At 39.9% G+C, this 17,219-nt stretch overlaps 1 protein-coding gene across 3 annotated transcripts in view; it reads left to right on the forward strand.

Moving 5' to 3' along the window:
- Positions 1 to 880: 880 nt before the first annotated feature.
- Positions 881 to 17,219, forward strand: part of stxbp4 (syntaxin binding protein 4) — a 67,470-nt gene continuing 51,131 nt past the window's right edge. The window contains exon 1 of one of the 3 annotated variants that reach the window (XM_067576256.1): positions 881 to 1,335. In XM_067576256.1, coding sequence (XP_067432357.1) covers positions 1,280 to 1,335 — 56 coding nt within the window. In that variant the 5' untranslated portion in view covers positions 881 to 1,279. Of the gene's footprint in view, positions 1,336 to 6,377; positions 6,455 to 17,219 lie in introns of those variants that run through there. The other 2 variants (XM_067576258.1, XM_067576257.1) reach the window with 2 other exon arrangements.

Genomic DNA, 17,219 nt, shown 5'->3' on the forward strand with positions numbered 1-17,219 from the left:
ACATCTACAACAACTACTACCACAGACATGTCCTGGACAGTTCCTAGGATGTTACTAGGTAGTTGTTAGCGTGTTCTGCATAATTGATCGCATCTTCTTGGAGGTTGTCACTACCCTGTCATGTTGATGGTGGGTTAGCTGCTAGGTTGTTGCTTGGTCATGTGTTCAAGATCCAAAGAAAGATAGTTAAACACTTAGTGTACATGCTTATGTGCACTTTGCTGGCTAACTGAGCTAGTGTAATTGTGTCCTGTGTGGTTGGGTACATGGTGTGTGTGTTTCTAGACAGTTGTTGGAGCATTTTGGATCACTGCCACCTTCCTCTGGGTGCTCTACTGCTTCTACGATCACTACCTGTAGAATAGCACCACTGCAGATACAACTACTACCATCAATATGTCCTGGATGGTTGCTAAGATGTTGCTAGGTAGCTGCTCCTGTTTGTTCTGCATAATTGCTAGTGTCTTCTGGGTGGTTGTTAGGATGTTTCTGGGTTGTTGCTATACCCTTGCAGGTGAACGGTGAGGTGAAAGATGGTGAAATACATGCTTATGTACACTATAAACACTTGGAAAAACATACAATAATAGTTACTGCTGATAGAAAAGCACCACTGCAGATAAAACTACAACTACTTAACACAGGTCTCACTTTCTCATCTTCCTCTTTCCTTTGTTTCTTCCCATCTGTCTTGTTAGTCACATTTTTCAGTGATGATTCATACTCTATTGTGTACTCAGACAAATAAAGTTAGAATTTCTGTCTACAGTATTTGTATACTTGACACTTTCAAAGAGCATCACTGTAATGTTTACAGGTAATTTGTCTTTCCAAATGCATTTCTGAAACCCCAAAGAGGCAACATTTTAAGACATTTAAGCTCCTTCCTGTGTTTTTTTGCTGTAACGCTCTAATCTTTCGGCTGAAGAAAGGACACGTTTTTAGAAAATACAGCATTTCTAGTCTCAAGTTGCTTCTTCCTTAGTGTGTGTGTGTGTGTGTGTGTGTGTGTGTGTGTGTGTGTGTGTGTGTGACGGACGGGTATCAGCCTGGATTAGTGAGTAAAGGTAAGCGTGTGTCTCTCCCTGTCGAGGCGGATTTCCATCCCTTCTCTCTCCAGTCACACACACCGACCTCGTTTGAACCGCTGCTGCCGTCTCATCTCATCCTCCTGCAGATCACCCGCTGCTTACTTTCTTATGGCGCTGTGTGTTTGTGTGTGAGAGTGTGTGTTGGATTTTTTTTTTTTTTTTTTGTTGTTGTCTGGGACTGTCGTGCAATGCCATTACTCCCTCAGGAGGCTGAGCGGTTCGATGGGCTGTCGCTACTCTACTGGTAAGCTAATTCCTCCTCCACTGCTCCTTTCTTATTTCCTTCCTTCCTTCCTTCCTTATCTCCTTTTTTCAAAAAAGGAAAACTCGCCTCCTTAAGATGGTTTACAGCTTTTGTTTTTCTGCCGCGTCCTCGATCTTTGGCTGCGGCTGAGTTCATGTGGGTCACTGACTTCTGATGTGAATGAGGTTTACGGCTTGTTTACTGGCAGATGCCTCGGAGTTTAACTCCACATGCTTGCACGCAGTTCTGGGTCATGCATGCGAGAGCTGTTTTAAAGGAAGATACCAACATTTTTAATGACAGTACATTTACTCTGGTTCAAATATCAGCATAGTTTATGTGTTTCCATTTTGGAGATTTTCTACTTTTTCCTCCAGTAGATTCCAGAGAGATAATGTGTACTTTTGTCTGACAGCTGGAGTTACTGAGTATTTTTACAGATTCATATTTTACATTCAGTGTAAGATAAATATGGCTGTTAGGTAAAAAAAAATTGTATCTCCAAAATTAAACACTTTTCAGCTGTGTTACAACTCACACAATGACTTTTAGACATCATCTAAAAGAGTTGAAGCACTGAAACAATTAGCTGATTGATAAAACAGAAAATACATTTGCAGCAGTTTTTACTTAATATATTAATCATTTTTGTCAGTTTTCAAGCAAAGATCTCGAACATTTTCTGCTTATCTCTTCGTCATGTCATCACAAATTAAACATCTTGATCGGATAAAACTAGATATTTGAAGATGTCACCAACTACCACGGGAGTTTTTCACCATTTTGTTGCTTCAGGTAAACTCTCTGACTCTGTGTTTAGTCATTACAGGTATAATGCTTCATAATCATACAATATGATTTTATATCTGTCACAACTTTATACTTATTGTATTGTGTGTGATGACTGAATAAAGATATTACTACTACATACAAAACAAGTTATAGTATTTAACTCTAATATATAATACATAGTACAGCCTGTGGTAATCTGTATTTAAGTCGATACACTCATGTAAGATGTGTCACCTATAGTTTTGTCACATATATGACGTGATTATCTTTATTATTACCATTAATGCAAACTAGGCAGGAAAGTAAACCTGCCGTAGCTGTAAATGACACCTGAATGAGCTCACTGACGACTTATCTTTTCTCATCCGATTGCTCAATGATCCTGTTTGAACTGAAGCTGCAGCAGCTTCCTGTGACTGCTAATAATCTGTCAGCAAATCACTTATCGCTGTGAAAACATCTGCAGCAGTTTACCACAGAGGGGGAGGAGGACCACTGTTTTTATTTGACACTGGAACATATGGAGTCAGACAACAAACACACAGGAGGAGATTAAATATCGCTGCATTCATGTGCTCCTCAGATGCTTCCATTTCCCAAGTTGGGAAGTCGTTCTTACTTGTGTTCATGAGCTTTTAAGTCGTAATGTGGAAACAACACGGACGCTACTTGTTGCTGCAGCAGTACATTCCTTAAAACCACTCAAATATTGCTTTACCTGACTTGTTATCAGGATTAATGCTAATAAATAACTTTCTAACTAATCTAGGTCACTCTCTACGTGGACAGCAACAAACGGTTACAATCTAATAACATATTACAAATTAGATGTGAGCAAAAAATTATACGCAATATGTGAATAAGAAAAAAAGTTCCTTGCCATCAACCAAACATTTCTGTGTTTCTGTGCCATGTTTCTGAATATATGACGTCAACTTTTGGCACGCCGTGTACCAAGATTTTCACCGACTTTCCGAGTTGTTGTACTGACTTTCGGGGGCGTTCATGTGAATTTTCCATAGACTGTATAAAAATATGGACGTAGTTACCGTGACGTCACCCGTTGGTTTCTGAAGCTCAAAGCGGCCGTCGCCATCTCGGCAGTGCGTGATGCTGCCTAACTCCCAGCCAATCAAAAATGGGCAAAGAGGCGGGCCGAATGGCTGAAACAAGCCACCTAACAGCTGGTGGACCTGTCACTCAAAGCAGCCATGTCCTTCATTATGCAGAACTTTACGGTTTAATAAAATTTAAACAGGTGAGTTATAAAAAAAACTTCACCCCCGTACAGTTGTCATGAAAGAGGAAATTAGCTACAGAGACCAAAACCGTTGTTTGTACCAGACTGTAAACATGTTTATTTCTGCTGTAAAGTTGGACATTTTAACATGGAGGTCTATGGGGATTGACTCACTTTTAGAGCCTGAAGTGGTCGTTCAAGGAACTGCAGCTTTTGGCTTCATTTTTCAGCCCTGGAGGTCGCTGCTTTGAATTTTCCCAGTCGGAACTAATTTTTCTGATTATTCCGACACCATATGAATGCCACATAATAAACACTTCACAGTAATCTTCAGACTGTAGTTCTTCACTGTTTCTTCACAAGAATGTATTTCAATATAAAATTATAAACATTAAATGAGATTATTCATTGGAAATATGTTGCTGCTGGACTTTAGAAACCTCATAACGCAAATATTCTCCAAGTTAAAAGTGTTGTTGTAACTTGTTTTTGATTTTAACCCATTGTGGTTTTAGTTCACAGGAATACTTCCTTAAAACGGACAATCTGAGGCTTTTACTGGAATATCTTTACATGATTTAGAGCTGCTGCATAGCTGTAGGTGGGCCTGGCTGAGCCTGGACTGGATACAGCGTTGGAGGTAGGCCCCCGTACATTACTATGAAAAGCCAGTTCCCGCTGTAAGGAAACACTCGGATGAAAACATACTGCGCACGCTTTAAGGGCGATGGAGCATGCTCACTAGAGGCTTCCACCAGCTGAGACGGCTAATTTCTGGTTTTTAACTTAACATAAACATAACATACTAACAGAAAACGATTCAATCATGCGGCTCTGTTAGACTTTCTAGACTCTCTTTCACAATGTAAGTCTATGGGAAAATAGATTTTTGGGCCCGTGTGCATCATGTGATGTTGTAATTACACTGTTTGGCCGCTATGTAAAATTAGCTTAAAAGCCTGACGCTGTTCTTGTATCCAGTTCTCTTTATACATCCATGAATCCAGCAGCAACAAGCTGTACTGTTGAAAGACTCTTTTAAACTGTCAGTCAGATAAAAACTGGCATCATTGCATCAGTGAGGACACAGACTGAACTCGTTGTTCCTGCTTATTTACAGTTCTGGACTGTAGTAGCATATTGTCTATTTTAATATTATTGCTTATTGGGTATAGTTTTTGTTGGGTGTACAATTGGATTTTATGCTGATGTTGCTGCGTCTGTGGCCGCTGTGCCGGACTATGTTCAGGTGTAATTTTTACTGAGCATGTTGGTGCTGGTGGAGCTCTATCCATACATGCAGCTGTGTGAATATGCGTCTGCCGTCTCAGGCCATGCGATGCTGTTAATGTTCGTGTTGGTGCCTGTAACATTACCTCAGATGATGTATGAGGCTGTGGTGCATTCAGGCAAATATAGTTGTAAAGGTCTATTTTGGTTAACATATGCGTTTCAGGACCTATTAAGTATGATTCGTCTTGGACGGGTTAAGCCCACCTGATTTTCTCTGTGCCCACCCGCACTGTGATTTCTGCCGACACTACTGCCTTAAAGAGGATATTCTGTATATTTCCAGCTCTATATTTATATTCTGGGGCTCTACTGGAACTACTTTGCATGATTTGAAGTTAAAAACTCCTTATTTATCTTCTACTGGTCCTTTATGCAGCCCCTCAGTTCAGCCTCTGTCTGAAACAGGCCTGTCTCTTTAAGACCCCCCTCCTGATGAGCCCACTCTGCTCTGATTGGTCATGTTTCACATAGATATCCTTCATCATAATGGTATATAAACAACAGAAAATCATAAAAAGCATAATATGTCCTCTTTAAGGTTAAGGGAGGTTACAATAATAACCACGTGGTTAAGGACAGGGGATTCAGGGTTTTTAAAAAACAATGTTGACAACGATCTCTCGTGTTAATATTTTGTTGATCCATCCAGCTTACATGGAATTTGTCTCTTTATAATAATGTCACCTGATTTCCTCCTTTCCTCCGGTGATGATTGCTACGGCCAGTAGAGGGCGCTGCAAGGTAAATGTACTGTATGTTGCTTCAGGTGTCATTTTTCTCTGGACAACAGTCTCATATAAATGTTTAAAATTTGAAGGAGACAGTGTTGCTCTTCCACTCAAAGTTGTAACTCTGCTTGTTTAAATAGGGACATTTTGTGTTGAACACAAAAAAGTTAACTTGACATTCTTTAATATTGATCTGTTAAATACACACTATCTCCTATATAAATAATAATATAAAACACAGCTGCAACTAATGATTATTTTATATTATTGATCAATCTGCTGATTCTTTTCTTGATTAACTGATAGATTGTTTGATTAACTGATAGATAGTGAAAAATGCCTGTTATAATTTCTTAGAGTTCATGGTGACGTATTTCAATGTCTTGTCAGTTTACTATCATGTATGTCACAGAAAACTCTAGCCGCTAAATAATGACTATTATTTGATGATCAAAGTTGTTTATTTTCTGTCAGTTGACTAATTGTTGCAGCTCTACTATAAAACATTGATATTTATTGATGTGTCTAAAATATATATATCCAGTAATTGTGTAAATATCTTATTGTTGCAGCTCTTACTTTGCTGATTCATTTTTTATGTGTCATGAGCAGCAGTTTCCGGTTTATTTAATTATTCCAACTACATAAAAATACACAAATGGCAGAATGAGAGGTTGTTCCTCACAGGACCAGGTGATAAAATTAATAAAAACATAATAAATACAAATAATTGAAAGCAAATGAAAATAAAATAAATAAATAAATAAAAGAAAACACGGTAAAACATACAGCAGAGATGTAAAGCGTGTAGTTCATAGGTGGATATAATTAGTCAGTGTTGGTTGACACTGGTCTGGAGGCTCTGCGGTGGTGTTCCTGTATGTTCCTGCTGGCAGCCGGCCTGTGTGTGATGTTAATCACTTGTGGCAGGTAATGCAGATTAACAGGTATTAAGTGATCAGTTTAATTGCTCCCTTGTGTCCCTGCCGTTGAGTTCGCCGCTCGTTGTCATCCGTGTTTGGGGCTCAGAGAGCTGCTGCCGCTGCCGGGTTATTAATGTGGAAAGGTACGTTTGTTTTATTAATGGTACAACAAGAAAAAAGTCATTATAAGAACTGATATCAAGTGAATCAGATTGTAGGTCTTCTTGGTTCCAATACTTTATTATTGAATCATTTGTCAGTAGGTTCCCTTATAGTGTTTTTCTGTTGTTTTGGGGGTATTTGCTCTGAGCCATGCCGGGAGTTGAGTCGAGTTGAGCTGCACACTGCGAGTGTTTCCATCACACAACACGGCAGGTGAAAGAAGTTGTTTACCTGCTGGAGGTGTGCTGTTTGCAGAAAATGCAGCGAGTGTCTGTATCCTGCAGCTCTTCATCTAACATCTCACTCTGGCTGTTTCTGCTCGTCCTCTTCCTCCCCTGCTGTATTTATAACCGATTCACTGAACAAATAACTCAAAATATCTCCAGATCTTTGTTGTGTCAACCTGTTTTTATTGTAGAATATCGCCGCTAATGAAGCTTCACCAATGCGGTTATAAAAACATTTGATTTCCTATAAATTCTTTGTAATAAAAGCTTCCTGTTAGTTTTTCACTTAAAAGCTTTTAAGTTGAAGGAGCAAAAGCAGGAAATGTCAGGTTTTCATTTGCAGTAACTTGACACAGCTCTGATAGGGCTGAAAGCGATCAGGTGACAGTTAAAACTGTCTGAACGGAACCATAAAAAGTTTAATAATGCAGTTTCTACAAGCAGATATGGTACAACAACACATATTATACATATTGTATATTTGAGTGCAAAAAAACCTGAAAATTGACTGACTGCGCAGCTTGATATATGAAACATTAATTTATTGTATCTGAAACCTTTTGTATCTGACTCACTGCCAACAATGAAGCTCCTGATTCAGAACTACAGTATGAAGTAGAGCAGATACAAATGTTCAATCAAAGTTTAACTGGGAGATTCTTAAAGTGATACGAAGTGATCAGCTGATCATTTCTCTAGAAAAGAATTGATACACGATACACAAATGTGTGACCCAGACTCTCTTCTGCTTATGCTGGATGTGTTAAATTCACTTATGAATGTATATAAATGCTTGTATTTATTGGCAATTGACTCGAAATTAATTTTTAATGATACATTTAATTTGTTACTGACTTTGTCTTCACACATATTTGGAAAAACTAGTTTTTAATGTTTATAATGAGCGATACGGAGAGAGAGTTCAGTCTCCTGCTCTCTGTGATCACATTCTGTTTTAATACAGAGAATATGATCAGCTGAACTCACCATATAGTCGTTCTCATTTGCATATTGTAATATATTTCTGTTTCTGTTGTCAGATGTAGATGAACTCAGCTCATAAATGCTACCTGTTAACCAGCAGTCATTACCAAGCTGCTGATGAAGATAAAATTATTATTTTATGATCATGACATCATTTGACAAAATGAACAAAACTACAGGTTAATGGCAGCAGCCGTGACATTTCAAATGATAGTTCAAAGAGAAAGCATTGGTCATATTCAAGTACAGCCACAAATCATCTAAACCAGCTGCAAACATGCATTCAGTCTGCTGTAAAAAGCAAAACAACTCTGAACTATGTTAGAAATGTGTCTGCTAAAGAGAGGATGCTTCTGAAATGTTTCCAGTGTACATTGAAACAGCAACGGTGCCGGATCCTGTGATATAGTACTACTGCTCAATAGGCCTAGTTATGTAATTAATGAAAGTAAACTTAAACAAATTCTTAGATGAAGAGGTCTCTCCAGAAGAAAGCAGTAGGTTTCATTTGTGGCCAGTTACTGCACTTGTAAGCTTGATTATGAAAGAGCTGGATCCCAGAGGGGTTTCACTCAGGAAAAGGAGACGTTTCCAGAGACGGAATTACTTCTCAAAGGGACCAAATTTCATCTGGCATATTGATCATATTATCTGGCTCAACGCCTATACTACCAACAGCGATCCCAAGGTAATCAGAGGGTATTATGTTGAAGCAGTTGAGCGCCTTAAAGGATGTTGTGAGAGAGGACCTTGGCACAGAAAATGGACGTGCAGGACTTTCAATGTCTTCTTCGGTCCAAGCACACTCAAAGAATTGACAGTTATGTGGAGGGGGACTAGCACACCCAACCAAAGAAGAGAATCCTGGTGGGGATCTCTATGAAAGTAGTGTACAGAGTTTTAGATAGCCTATTGACAGACCTGAAAGATAACGATTTTTGGACTAATCCAGGTGAGATGATGTGATCGTTTATGTCATGTCCTTTTTAGCTACTGTATGTGTAACTCGTTACTTACAAACCTGACACCCATATCTAAAAAATGGTATTCTTTAATTGCATTACCACTCAATTGCCTCAAAAGAGGAATGAGGACAAACTCCCAGCATTGGTTGTTAAAACTGTGAAACAATGAACCAGTCCAAAGTCTTTATGGCAGCCCTTCATACTGGGGCAGTGACATGCAGTTCACTATGGAGGAGAATGGGGGGAGAGCATCATTTCCACTAAGGTGTGTCCTTGACAAAATGTAAGGAGCTTAGGTTTGCTAGTGGCTGTTCTTGCTGCCATTTAAGTGACTACCGTGCATTTAGAAATCCCCAGATGAACAATAGGTGGGGAGATCTCCGATTGTCTGGTATCACAAGACTAATCTGTCTGTCTTTTTATTTCATTGTTTTTTTTCTGATACACAGTGTTGCAGTAATGTTTATGGGTCCTGGTCTAGAGGTGGACATTGGATGTTTATTATGAAGCTTACCTTATTTTACAAAACTATGTGATGCTGGTTGGCCTACTCGTGCAGAAATCAACAGGAACTGTTAGAAAGTTCTTAATCAGATTTAACCTGACACCCATATTTACTAATGTAGACCACATTGGTATCAATAACCACCAAGTATAACAACTGGTGTTACAAGTGATGTTATTGCATACTCTTCTGTATATCCTTGATTTTTGTACAGTTTCTAACCTTAATGTGTGACTGTCAGTTCAGCTAAATGTAAACACATAGTTGCTATTGAATGATGAATGGCTAATTTATATAAACTGTTGACAATATAAAAAAACAGCATTTCACAAGTGAAACATGTATTTAAACTTCAACTACAGAAATAACTCTATACAATGGCCAAACAATGTAAACAGTATCTCTCTCTCTCTCTCTCTCTCTCTCTCTCTCTCTCTCTCTATATATATATATATATATATATATATATATAATTATATACAGTACTGTGCAAAGGTTTTAGGCACCAAAATTAAAGTGAGGATGCGTTCAAAAATAATGCTATGTACAGTTTTTATTTATCACTTAGCTTCAAACAAAGTTCAGTAAAGAGAAAATTACTAAATCAAATCAGTAATTGGTGTGATCAGACTTTGCCAGTTCTCCTCGGTACGCTTGTGCACAATATTTCAAGGTTCTTGGCAGGTCGGTTGTTCCAAACATCTTGGAGAACAAGTTCCTGTTCTTCTGTGGATTTAGGTGACTCAGTTGGTTCCATCTTCATGTAATCCCAGACAGACTCGATGATGTTGAGATCAGGCATCTGTGGGTGGGGGTGGGGGGCATACCATCTGTTGCAGGACTCCTTGCTCTACATACATATATATATATATATATATATATATATATATATATACATACTTTGGATTTCCTCAATCAGTGAATCATGAACTGAGCCTTTGAATTGTGGCAAACTGCACAGATTCAACATCAAATACAGAAAACAGAACATTGTAAAGTGACAAGCCAGTACTATAAAATGTGCAACAACATGTCTGCAAGTATTCATTATGTAAATACTGATTTTTTGGGACAGGTGAATGGAAACAAGGTGTGAACAAACATTACATATCACCTTTGAAGTTGACTCGTTATTTCCACATCCAGCAGTTACAGTTTTGTCCACTCTGTGAATCTAAGTCAAGTATTCACTCTCTTTTAGTTCTGTTTTTGCTCTCTACCAACTCCTGAGGGAAATATCTGGCTCCTTAGCTGCTAACTGCTCCACTATATTCACCAGCTAGTCTACAGCTAACTGTGTCTGTCTGCTGTTTGCTGCTGAACAGGTAGTGTACAGTGGATATTTAATGTGTTTTCTCTGAAAGCAGCTGCCTGCTGTGTCTGAAAATGATGCTATTAGAGCCCTGAGAGTGAACCAGAACAGTAAAGACAGCTGAAAAATGAGCTGAAACTCTATGAAGCTCCGTAAAGCTGAAGGGAGCTGCAGATTCTGTGATAATTCTCTGTTGGTTCATTGTCACATGCGACACCTTTGACATTGCACATTATATATCTCTTATAGAACTTAAAGACAGATGAGTATGAATACAGCACTTGATGTATAACAACATAGAGTAATGAAAATGGACAGTAGTGTGGAGATTCTCAGGTTAATACGTTTAGCATTTAGCACCTTATATTATGTCCATGACGAGAAGTTACCAGATAGAACTTGCATCCTGATGTATCACTGCAAGTGGTTAAATGTCGTCTGCTCTTTCTGTGACAGAAGCACAGACTCTGTTTGCAGCATTTCAGCCATCCTCTTGTTTGTTGCTTTGACTCATACAAATACAGCACGTTAGCTTTATGAGATAGATTCATCTGCACATCTGTCAGGCTGCGAGAAAAACAGTTTATTATGTATTTGGGTTCTTGCGGCATGGCTTTGTGGTATTGTTTCAATGGCTACCTTTGTGTTTTGCTCAGAAAGGAGGCAATGTGAACCCATTCGTGAGAACAAGTCAAGCAAATCCTCTTTTTTGCTCTCTTCCACTGTGCCCTGAAGTGCCCTTTCAACAGTAATCCGGTTGCCATCAGATAAGTAATTAGAGAAAGATGACATCAGCACTGCAATATCTACTGAATCAATAGCAAGGATACAGGCCAAAATAAAAGCCTTTGACAGTCTCATAAGAGTCAGACCATGGCCCATAAGTCCCTTTGCCCAAATCCTTCCGAGTACTTGCCATTGAGCTTCTGAAAAGTGAGGTCTCAGTCTTGGCACTCGCTCCTCTTCCCCTTCACATTGTTCCAGGAATTTCTCCCAGAAAGCCAGAAAGCAGTGTACACTTCTCTTTAAACCCCACTGGCATCAACAGCCACCTCATTTTTGAACTCCATCATTAATTCCATATTCATCACTTCTATGTCCATGAAAACATCCAGGAGATCGATGTGTGAATGTGTGCATACCTTGTCTCTTTGGGAATTTGTGGTCCCTCAAGCGAAGAGGGTGGCAGAGAAATGCCTCCAGACGATGACCTGAAGCATAGAGCCAATACAACACTGGAGTGGCTTCAGGACAAGTCTCTAACTGTCCTTGAATGGCTCAGCCAAAGTCCAGACTTAAATGGACATCTGTGGACAGACCTGAAGGTGGCAATTCACAGACGCTTCCCACGATGGAGCTTGAGAGGATCTGTCTGGAAGAATGGGATAAACTGCCCACATTCCGGTAGACTTACCCTCGAAGACTTAAAGCTGTAATTGATGCCAAAGAGACCTCTACAAGTACTGAATTAAAGGTCTGAATACTTTTGTAAATGAGAGATTTCACTTTTTGATTTTAATAAATTTGCAAAAAATTATAAAAACATGTTTTAACTTTTGACATTATGGGTTATTTTGAGTGTAGATTGATGGGAAAAAATACAGATTTTATCAATTTACAATGAAATCTCCAACACAATAAAGTGTGCAAAAAGTGAAGGCATCTGAATCACTTCTGAAGTGACTGTATATGCTGTAGCCATGTAATTTAATTATTTCAAAGTACCCTGATATTAAAATGTGTTCATTATCATTTTATCCATTAAAAAGTGAAAAATGTCCCTCACAATTTCAAGCTCTCAAGCTCATTTTAAAAAATCTTGTTTTGTCCAAAGAATCCTCACATTTGAACAGATGGGTGAAGTCGCTCGGGAGGGCAACTGGGGTGCAGGACAGATGGCTGGTGTCACTCCGGAGGGCGACCAGGTGGACAACCAGACATGCAGGGCCGATCTGGAGGTTGGCGATGAAGGTGGAGGCCAGGAAGGGCAGCTAGCACCAGAAGATTCAGCTGCAGGTCGAGGCATGGTGCAGAAGAGGCAGACTGCTGGAGTGCAGAGTAGGAGGTGCGCAGCTGGAGATCTGACTTGGTTGACTGATGATCGGGAAGGTCTGCCTGTGGGTCAGCAAAGACTGCCGACTGGAGGTCTGGAAGGTCTGGCTTTTGGTTGGCAGAGACTGCCGACTGGGGGTCTAGAAGGTTTGGAAGGTCTGGAAGTTCTGGCTTTGGATCGGACTGGAGGTCTAGAAGGTCTGGAAGGTCGTTGGATTGTGCGCTTTGCAGTAGAGACATGGAGAACTGGGCCATTGGGAGTGTAGCCAACTCTGGAGGTGTGTCCACAGGGGATGCTGCAGACTCTGAAGGCAAGAACCACAGGGGATTCAGGAAGTGGAGAATTGGCCTCCTTGGGAAAGCTGGAATCAGGCAAACTTGGCAGCCAAAGGAAACAGCTTAAAAAGAACCCAAGGACAAGTGACTCCATGACTTTGGGCAGGCAGAGACAGCACTGTTGCAGCTCAGGAACAGGGGATTGCTGCAGCCCAGCAGGAACAGAAGATTAATGTGGCCCAGCAGGAACAGAAGATTGCTGCGGCCCAGCAGGAACAGGGGGTTGCTGTGGCCCAACAGGGATAGGGGGTTACTGCAGATCAGCAGGGACAAGAGATTGCTTAAGCATGGGTTCAGGAATCTGGGGTGGCTGCTTGGGCTGGTGCTTGAGTTGAAAGCTGAGAACCAGGGGCTGAGTCTTAGTGGAGCTGGAGAGCAGAGACTCTGTGGAGGTGGGGAGAGGAGTGGCCAGCTCAGGACAGACAGGCCGTATAAACAGGCTGGCGAACCTGAGCCTTATTAACTGGACTGCAGCCTGGTTGCTAGCGGTCCTGGGTGCAGGCTGATATGGAGGCTTGGAAGAAACAGGATGGCTTGGCTGCTTGGAGCTAACGTGCTGGTGAGTAGCATGCTGCAGGCTAGCTGGCTGGGAAGCAGGCTGAGGACTAGCAGGTCAGACACTAGCAGACAAGGAGGCTAAAGCAGTCTTCAAACTCTGCAAGTCCAGCTTGGTCATCTGTAAAAGTTCAAGAGGCAGTAAATGGTGTAAAACACCTCACCTAGTTCATCCGCTGGGTCCATGTTTGGCCAGTTCATACTGTCACAAGTGGGTGTGCAGGGTAGACAGGTGAAGGACCCAAATGCAGACTCAACAGACAGATAGGTTGAATGAAGGGTTTTAATACTCAAAATCAAAAGTCAAGCTTACAGGTCTCATCAGGAACAGACAAGTTCGACTAGAACGCAAAAGTCCATGGAGGCAACCACATAACAAAGACAAACTGGCCACTAAACAAGGAAAACACTTGGCTTTAAATAGACGGACTGATTACAAACTGAACATAGGTGAGTGAAATGAGACACAGGCGAAACACGTGAGGTGATCAACAAAGGTGGAAAAACACAGGAAGTAAAAATAACAAAACACAAGGAGAAGACATTTCCAAAATAAAACAGGAACTAAACTAAAAGTCCAAACACAAACACAGAAAGTCCTGGCGGGAAATGACAAATTTGAAAGGTAATTCTGGAGTGTAGTTAAATAATTACCTTGTCCATTTTCATTCGGTTTATATCTTTTGCAGCATGCCTTGACCTGAGGAAGTCCTCAAAGTCCTCCTCCATGTCCACCTAACAGCTATTAGTTCAGTCAGTTAGACCTCATTTACATGCAGAAATTCTTTACTTTATTTTCCAGACAAAGCTAATAAACACACACAGACAGTTAAAACAATCGCATATATTATTAAATAAAAATTATTCATGAGCATGTAAAGCTTTAAAGATCCTCAGAGGAATTAGTGTCTACATTCGACGTCTTTCCCAGTTGGTGGGGAAAAGTTGCTTGGAGCTTTTTAAGTTAACCAAATCTGTGACAGGATATGGAAAAAAATATATTATGAGCATGTCTTACACTGTCAGACTTAGTTCATGTTGTTGTGTAAACAGATCAATGCTGTGATGTTCATATTTTAGAACAGGGAACTCTGGGTTGTGGACCATACTGATCAAAATCTTTCACCAGGGAAGGTAAACCATATGCATGGCAAACATCACATCATTCTAAGCATATGTTAGCAAAAATGTGTCCAGATTGTATGACATTTACACGGATCAGAGCCACTTAACAACCACTGCTAACATTGTTACTGCTGTAGCATTATGTTATTACTGTAAAATACAAAGTTCTAATTAACAGTGGCTAATACCAAAGCTCATTCATTGATGCTGCATGCTTCTGCACATAGTGAAACACAGAAACAAGCGTTCGTTGGGGGAAAAAAATCACAGAACTAATGTGTATATGCAGCTTACTAACTGATACTGCTGGCATGTAAGACAATCCATAAATTATGTAGCAGTGCTGCAAAAACACTTTAATTTAAAATAAGATCTTTAACTGTAACCTGTATATAGACCAATATATATAACTTTAATTTGTTCAGTTTTTATATCTTAACCGGAAAATTCGTTATCAACTGCTGCCTTTTTCAGCTTATCCACTGCAGCTACAGTGAACGGTCGTTAACGTTAGCTAGCTTGTTTCCACGAGCATTAACGTTAGCCTACTTTGTGTAGCTAACTATATAATTAAAAAAACATTAACAAAATGCAGGGTGACATTTTAGGTTAGTTATTCTAACCACACAAGTTTACCTGAAATGGGACACCTGTCGACAGCTTATATGTTTAACTTCACACGAGGGCACCTAAGACGAAATGACGATGTTGCATTGGAACGCAAAAGTATTGTGAAAGAGCACACACTGCTGGGGGGCTCTGTAAAAAAATGTTTTTACGCTTGTCTGAAGTGTTGTGTGGATAAAAAGCAAATGTAAACACCTAGTGAATAAATGGTGACGTACATGAAGAGCTGAAAACAACAGCTGTAACGTTCTTCAAATGAATACATGAAACTAACAGAAATGTCATATTTCCATCATCTTTTCCATCATTTGAACTTTGACTGTCGCTCTTTTAATGAAGTCGTCTCGTTGTGTCCTCTTCTTCTGCAACAGTTTAATGGCACCAACAGAAGAATTAGTGCCACCAACTGTTAATCTTGTAATAGTCACACAACAGGAGTTATATTCACGAAATTCGGTTAAAATTCGTGCTAAATTTGTATGTAAATCCAGCTACTGATGACATCCATCTGTGTTGGAAAGTAATGCTGGGGCCTCAGTACGTTGAATATGTTGGCTTCACATTTTCAATCAACAGTTTGTCTCGAATGATGTACATTCATATCATATATGTTCAGTGGCTGTTTGTTAAGATGGATAATGTTATTATTTCGAAATAAGCCTCTTCAGGCAGATCAGAGTGACCTCTTCTTCACCTTGAAATCTATATTCATCCACTTCGCTGTACATTATCCCTTACATAACATACAGTACTGTATATGTGGCCTGGTTTCCTGACAGCAGCGCTAACTCACAGCTCGCTCTACTTCAAAACAAAGAAGGATATCGAGATGATGCCACAGCACTCAAACGGTTCTTTATTCACCTCCATGTGTGCTGGACTTTTAAGTTTAAGACAGATTAAGTGACATTTTCTTTAGCTACATTTCAGAGGGAAGTATCACATTTTTATCTCCCTTGCAGTACATTTATCTGATGGTTGGAGACACAAGTCGCTATGTAGAGGTGGTAGATATGTTGTTGAATCTCTATGAGCTGATGAAGCAGCGGCAGCAGACAGTGGAGATGCTGTGGTGAACTTTTTTTAAAATTGTGTCTTTTCACAGCTTTAAAGTGTTGGAAGAGACCAGTTTCTATTTGAATTCAGCCAAGGCAAGCTAAGAAAAACATTTGTTAATTAGTCAGTATTGTTTCCTACGAGGGAGCCGTTGTTTCAAGCTGTTTTGTTTTAGTGAGCGGTGTCGAAATGGCAGTCAGGTCCACCCGGCTCAATGCTGTACCAGTCAGATTTTGGAGTGCATCTAATCAAACAGCTGCCTGGTAAGAATATTGTCTTTCCAAAATGATTTCTGAAATACATCTTGTTCGGCTTTATGACAAAACAACTTTTGGACGCTACTGAACTGAAGTTTTACTCAGTTTAAACTTTAGTATTTTGTTATTGCTGGAGATGAAAAGCAAAATCGTTCCCAAAGCTTCCTGCTGCAGCTGATCAACACTGACACTCCTCTCATGTGTAAATATTAAAAACTACTGCAGCTTACTGTACAAAAATTATAGAAAAACATTAAAGCAAACCTTTAATGCAAGCAGAGCTGTTCTGCACCTAAATACTAAATACTCCTTAAAAACTAAAAAGACATTACAGGTTTGATTAATTTTCTGATGAATGAATTAATTGACTGATTGTTGGGGCTCTAACATGGTGCAGACACAGTGTTAGCGCTCTCATTAGCTTTGCTTCCAGCAGCAGCAGGCGGCTGTTTCTATCAAAGAAGCTCTGATAAACCGACTGAACTCTACCTGCCCCGCAGCAAAACAGCAGACAGACACAGTTAGCTGCTGAAGAAAGTGGAACATTTAGCAGCTGAAGAGACAGATATTTTTCTCAGGAGTTGGCAGAGAGCAAACCAGAACTAAAAGGAGAGTAAATACTGGCCTTACGTTCATCGGGTGTGAGTCTGTGTCTGCTTAATGTTTGCTAACACGTCCGCTCATCAACTTTTTTATACGGCGATAATATCAGTGTTGGGTTTAGTCCCTTCAGTATGACCTCGAC

This window comes from Thunnus thynnus, chromosome 20, assembly GCF_963924715.1.
Source record: "Thunnus thynnus chromosome 20, fThuThy2.1, whole genome shotgun sequence".
Classification (NCBI taxonomy): domain Eukaryota; kingdom Metazoa; phylum Chordata; class Actinopteri; order Scombriformes; family Scombridae; genus Thunnus; species Thunnus thynnus.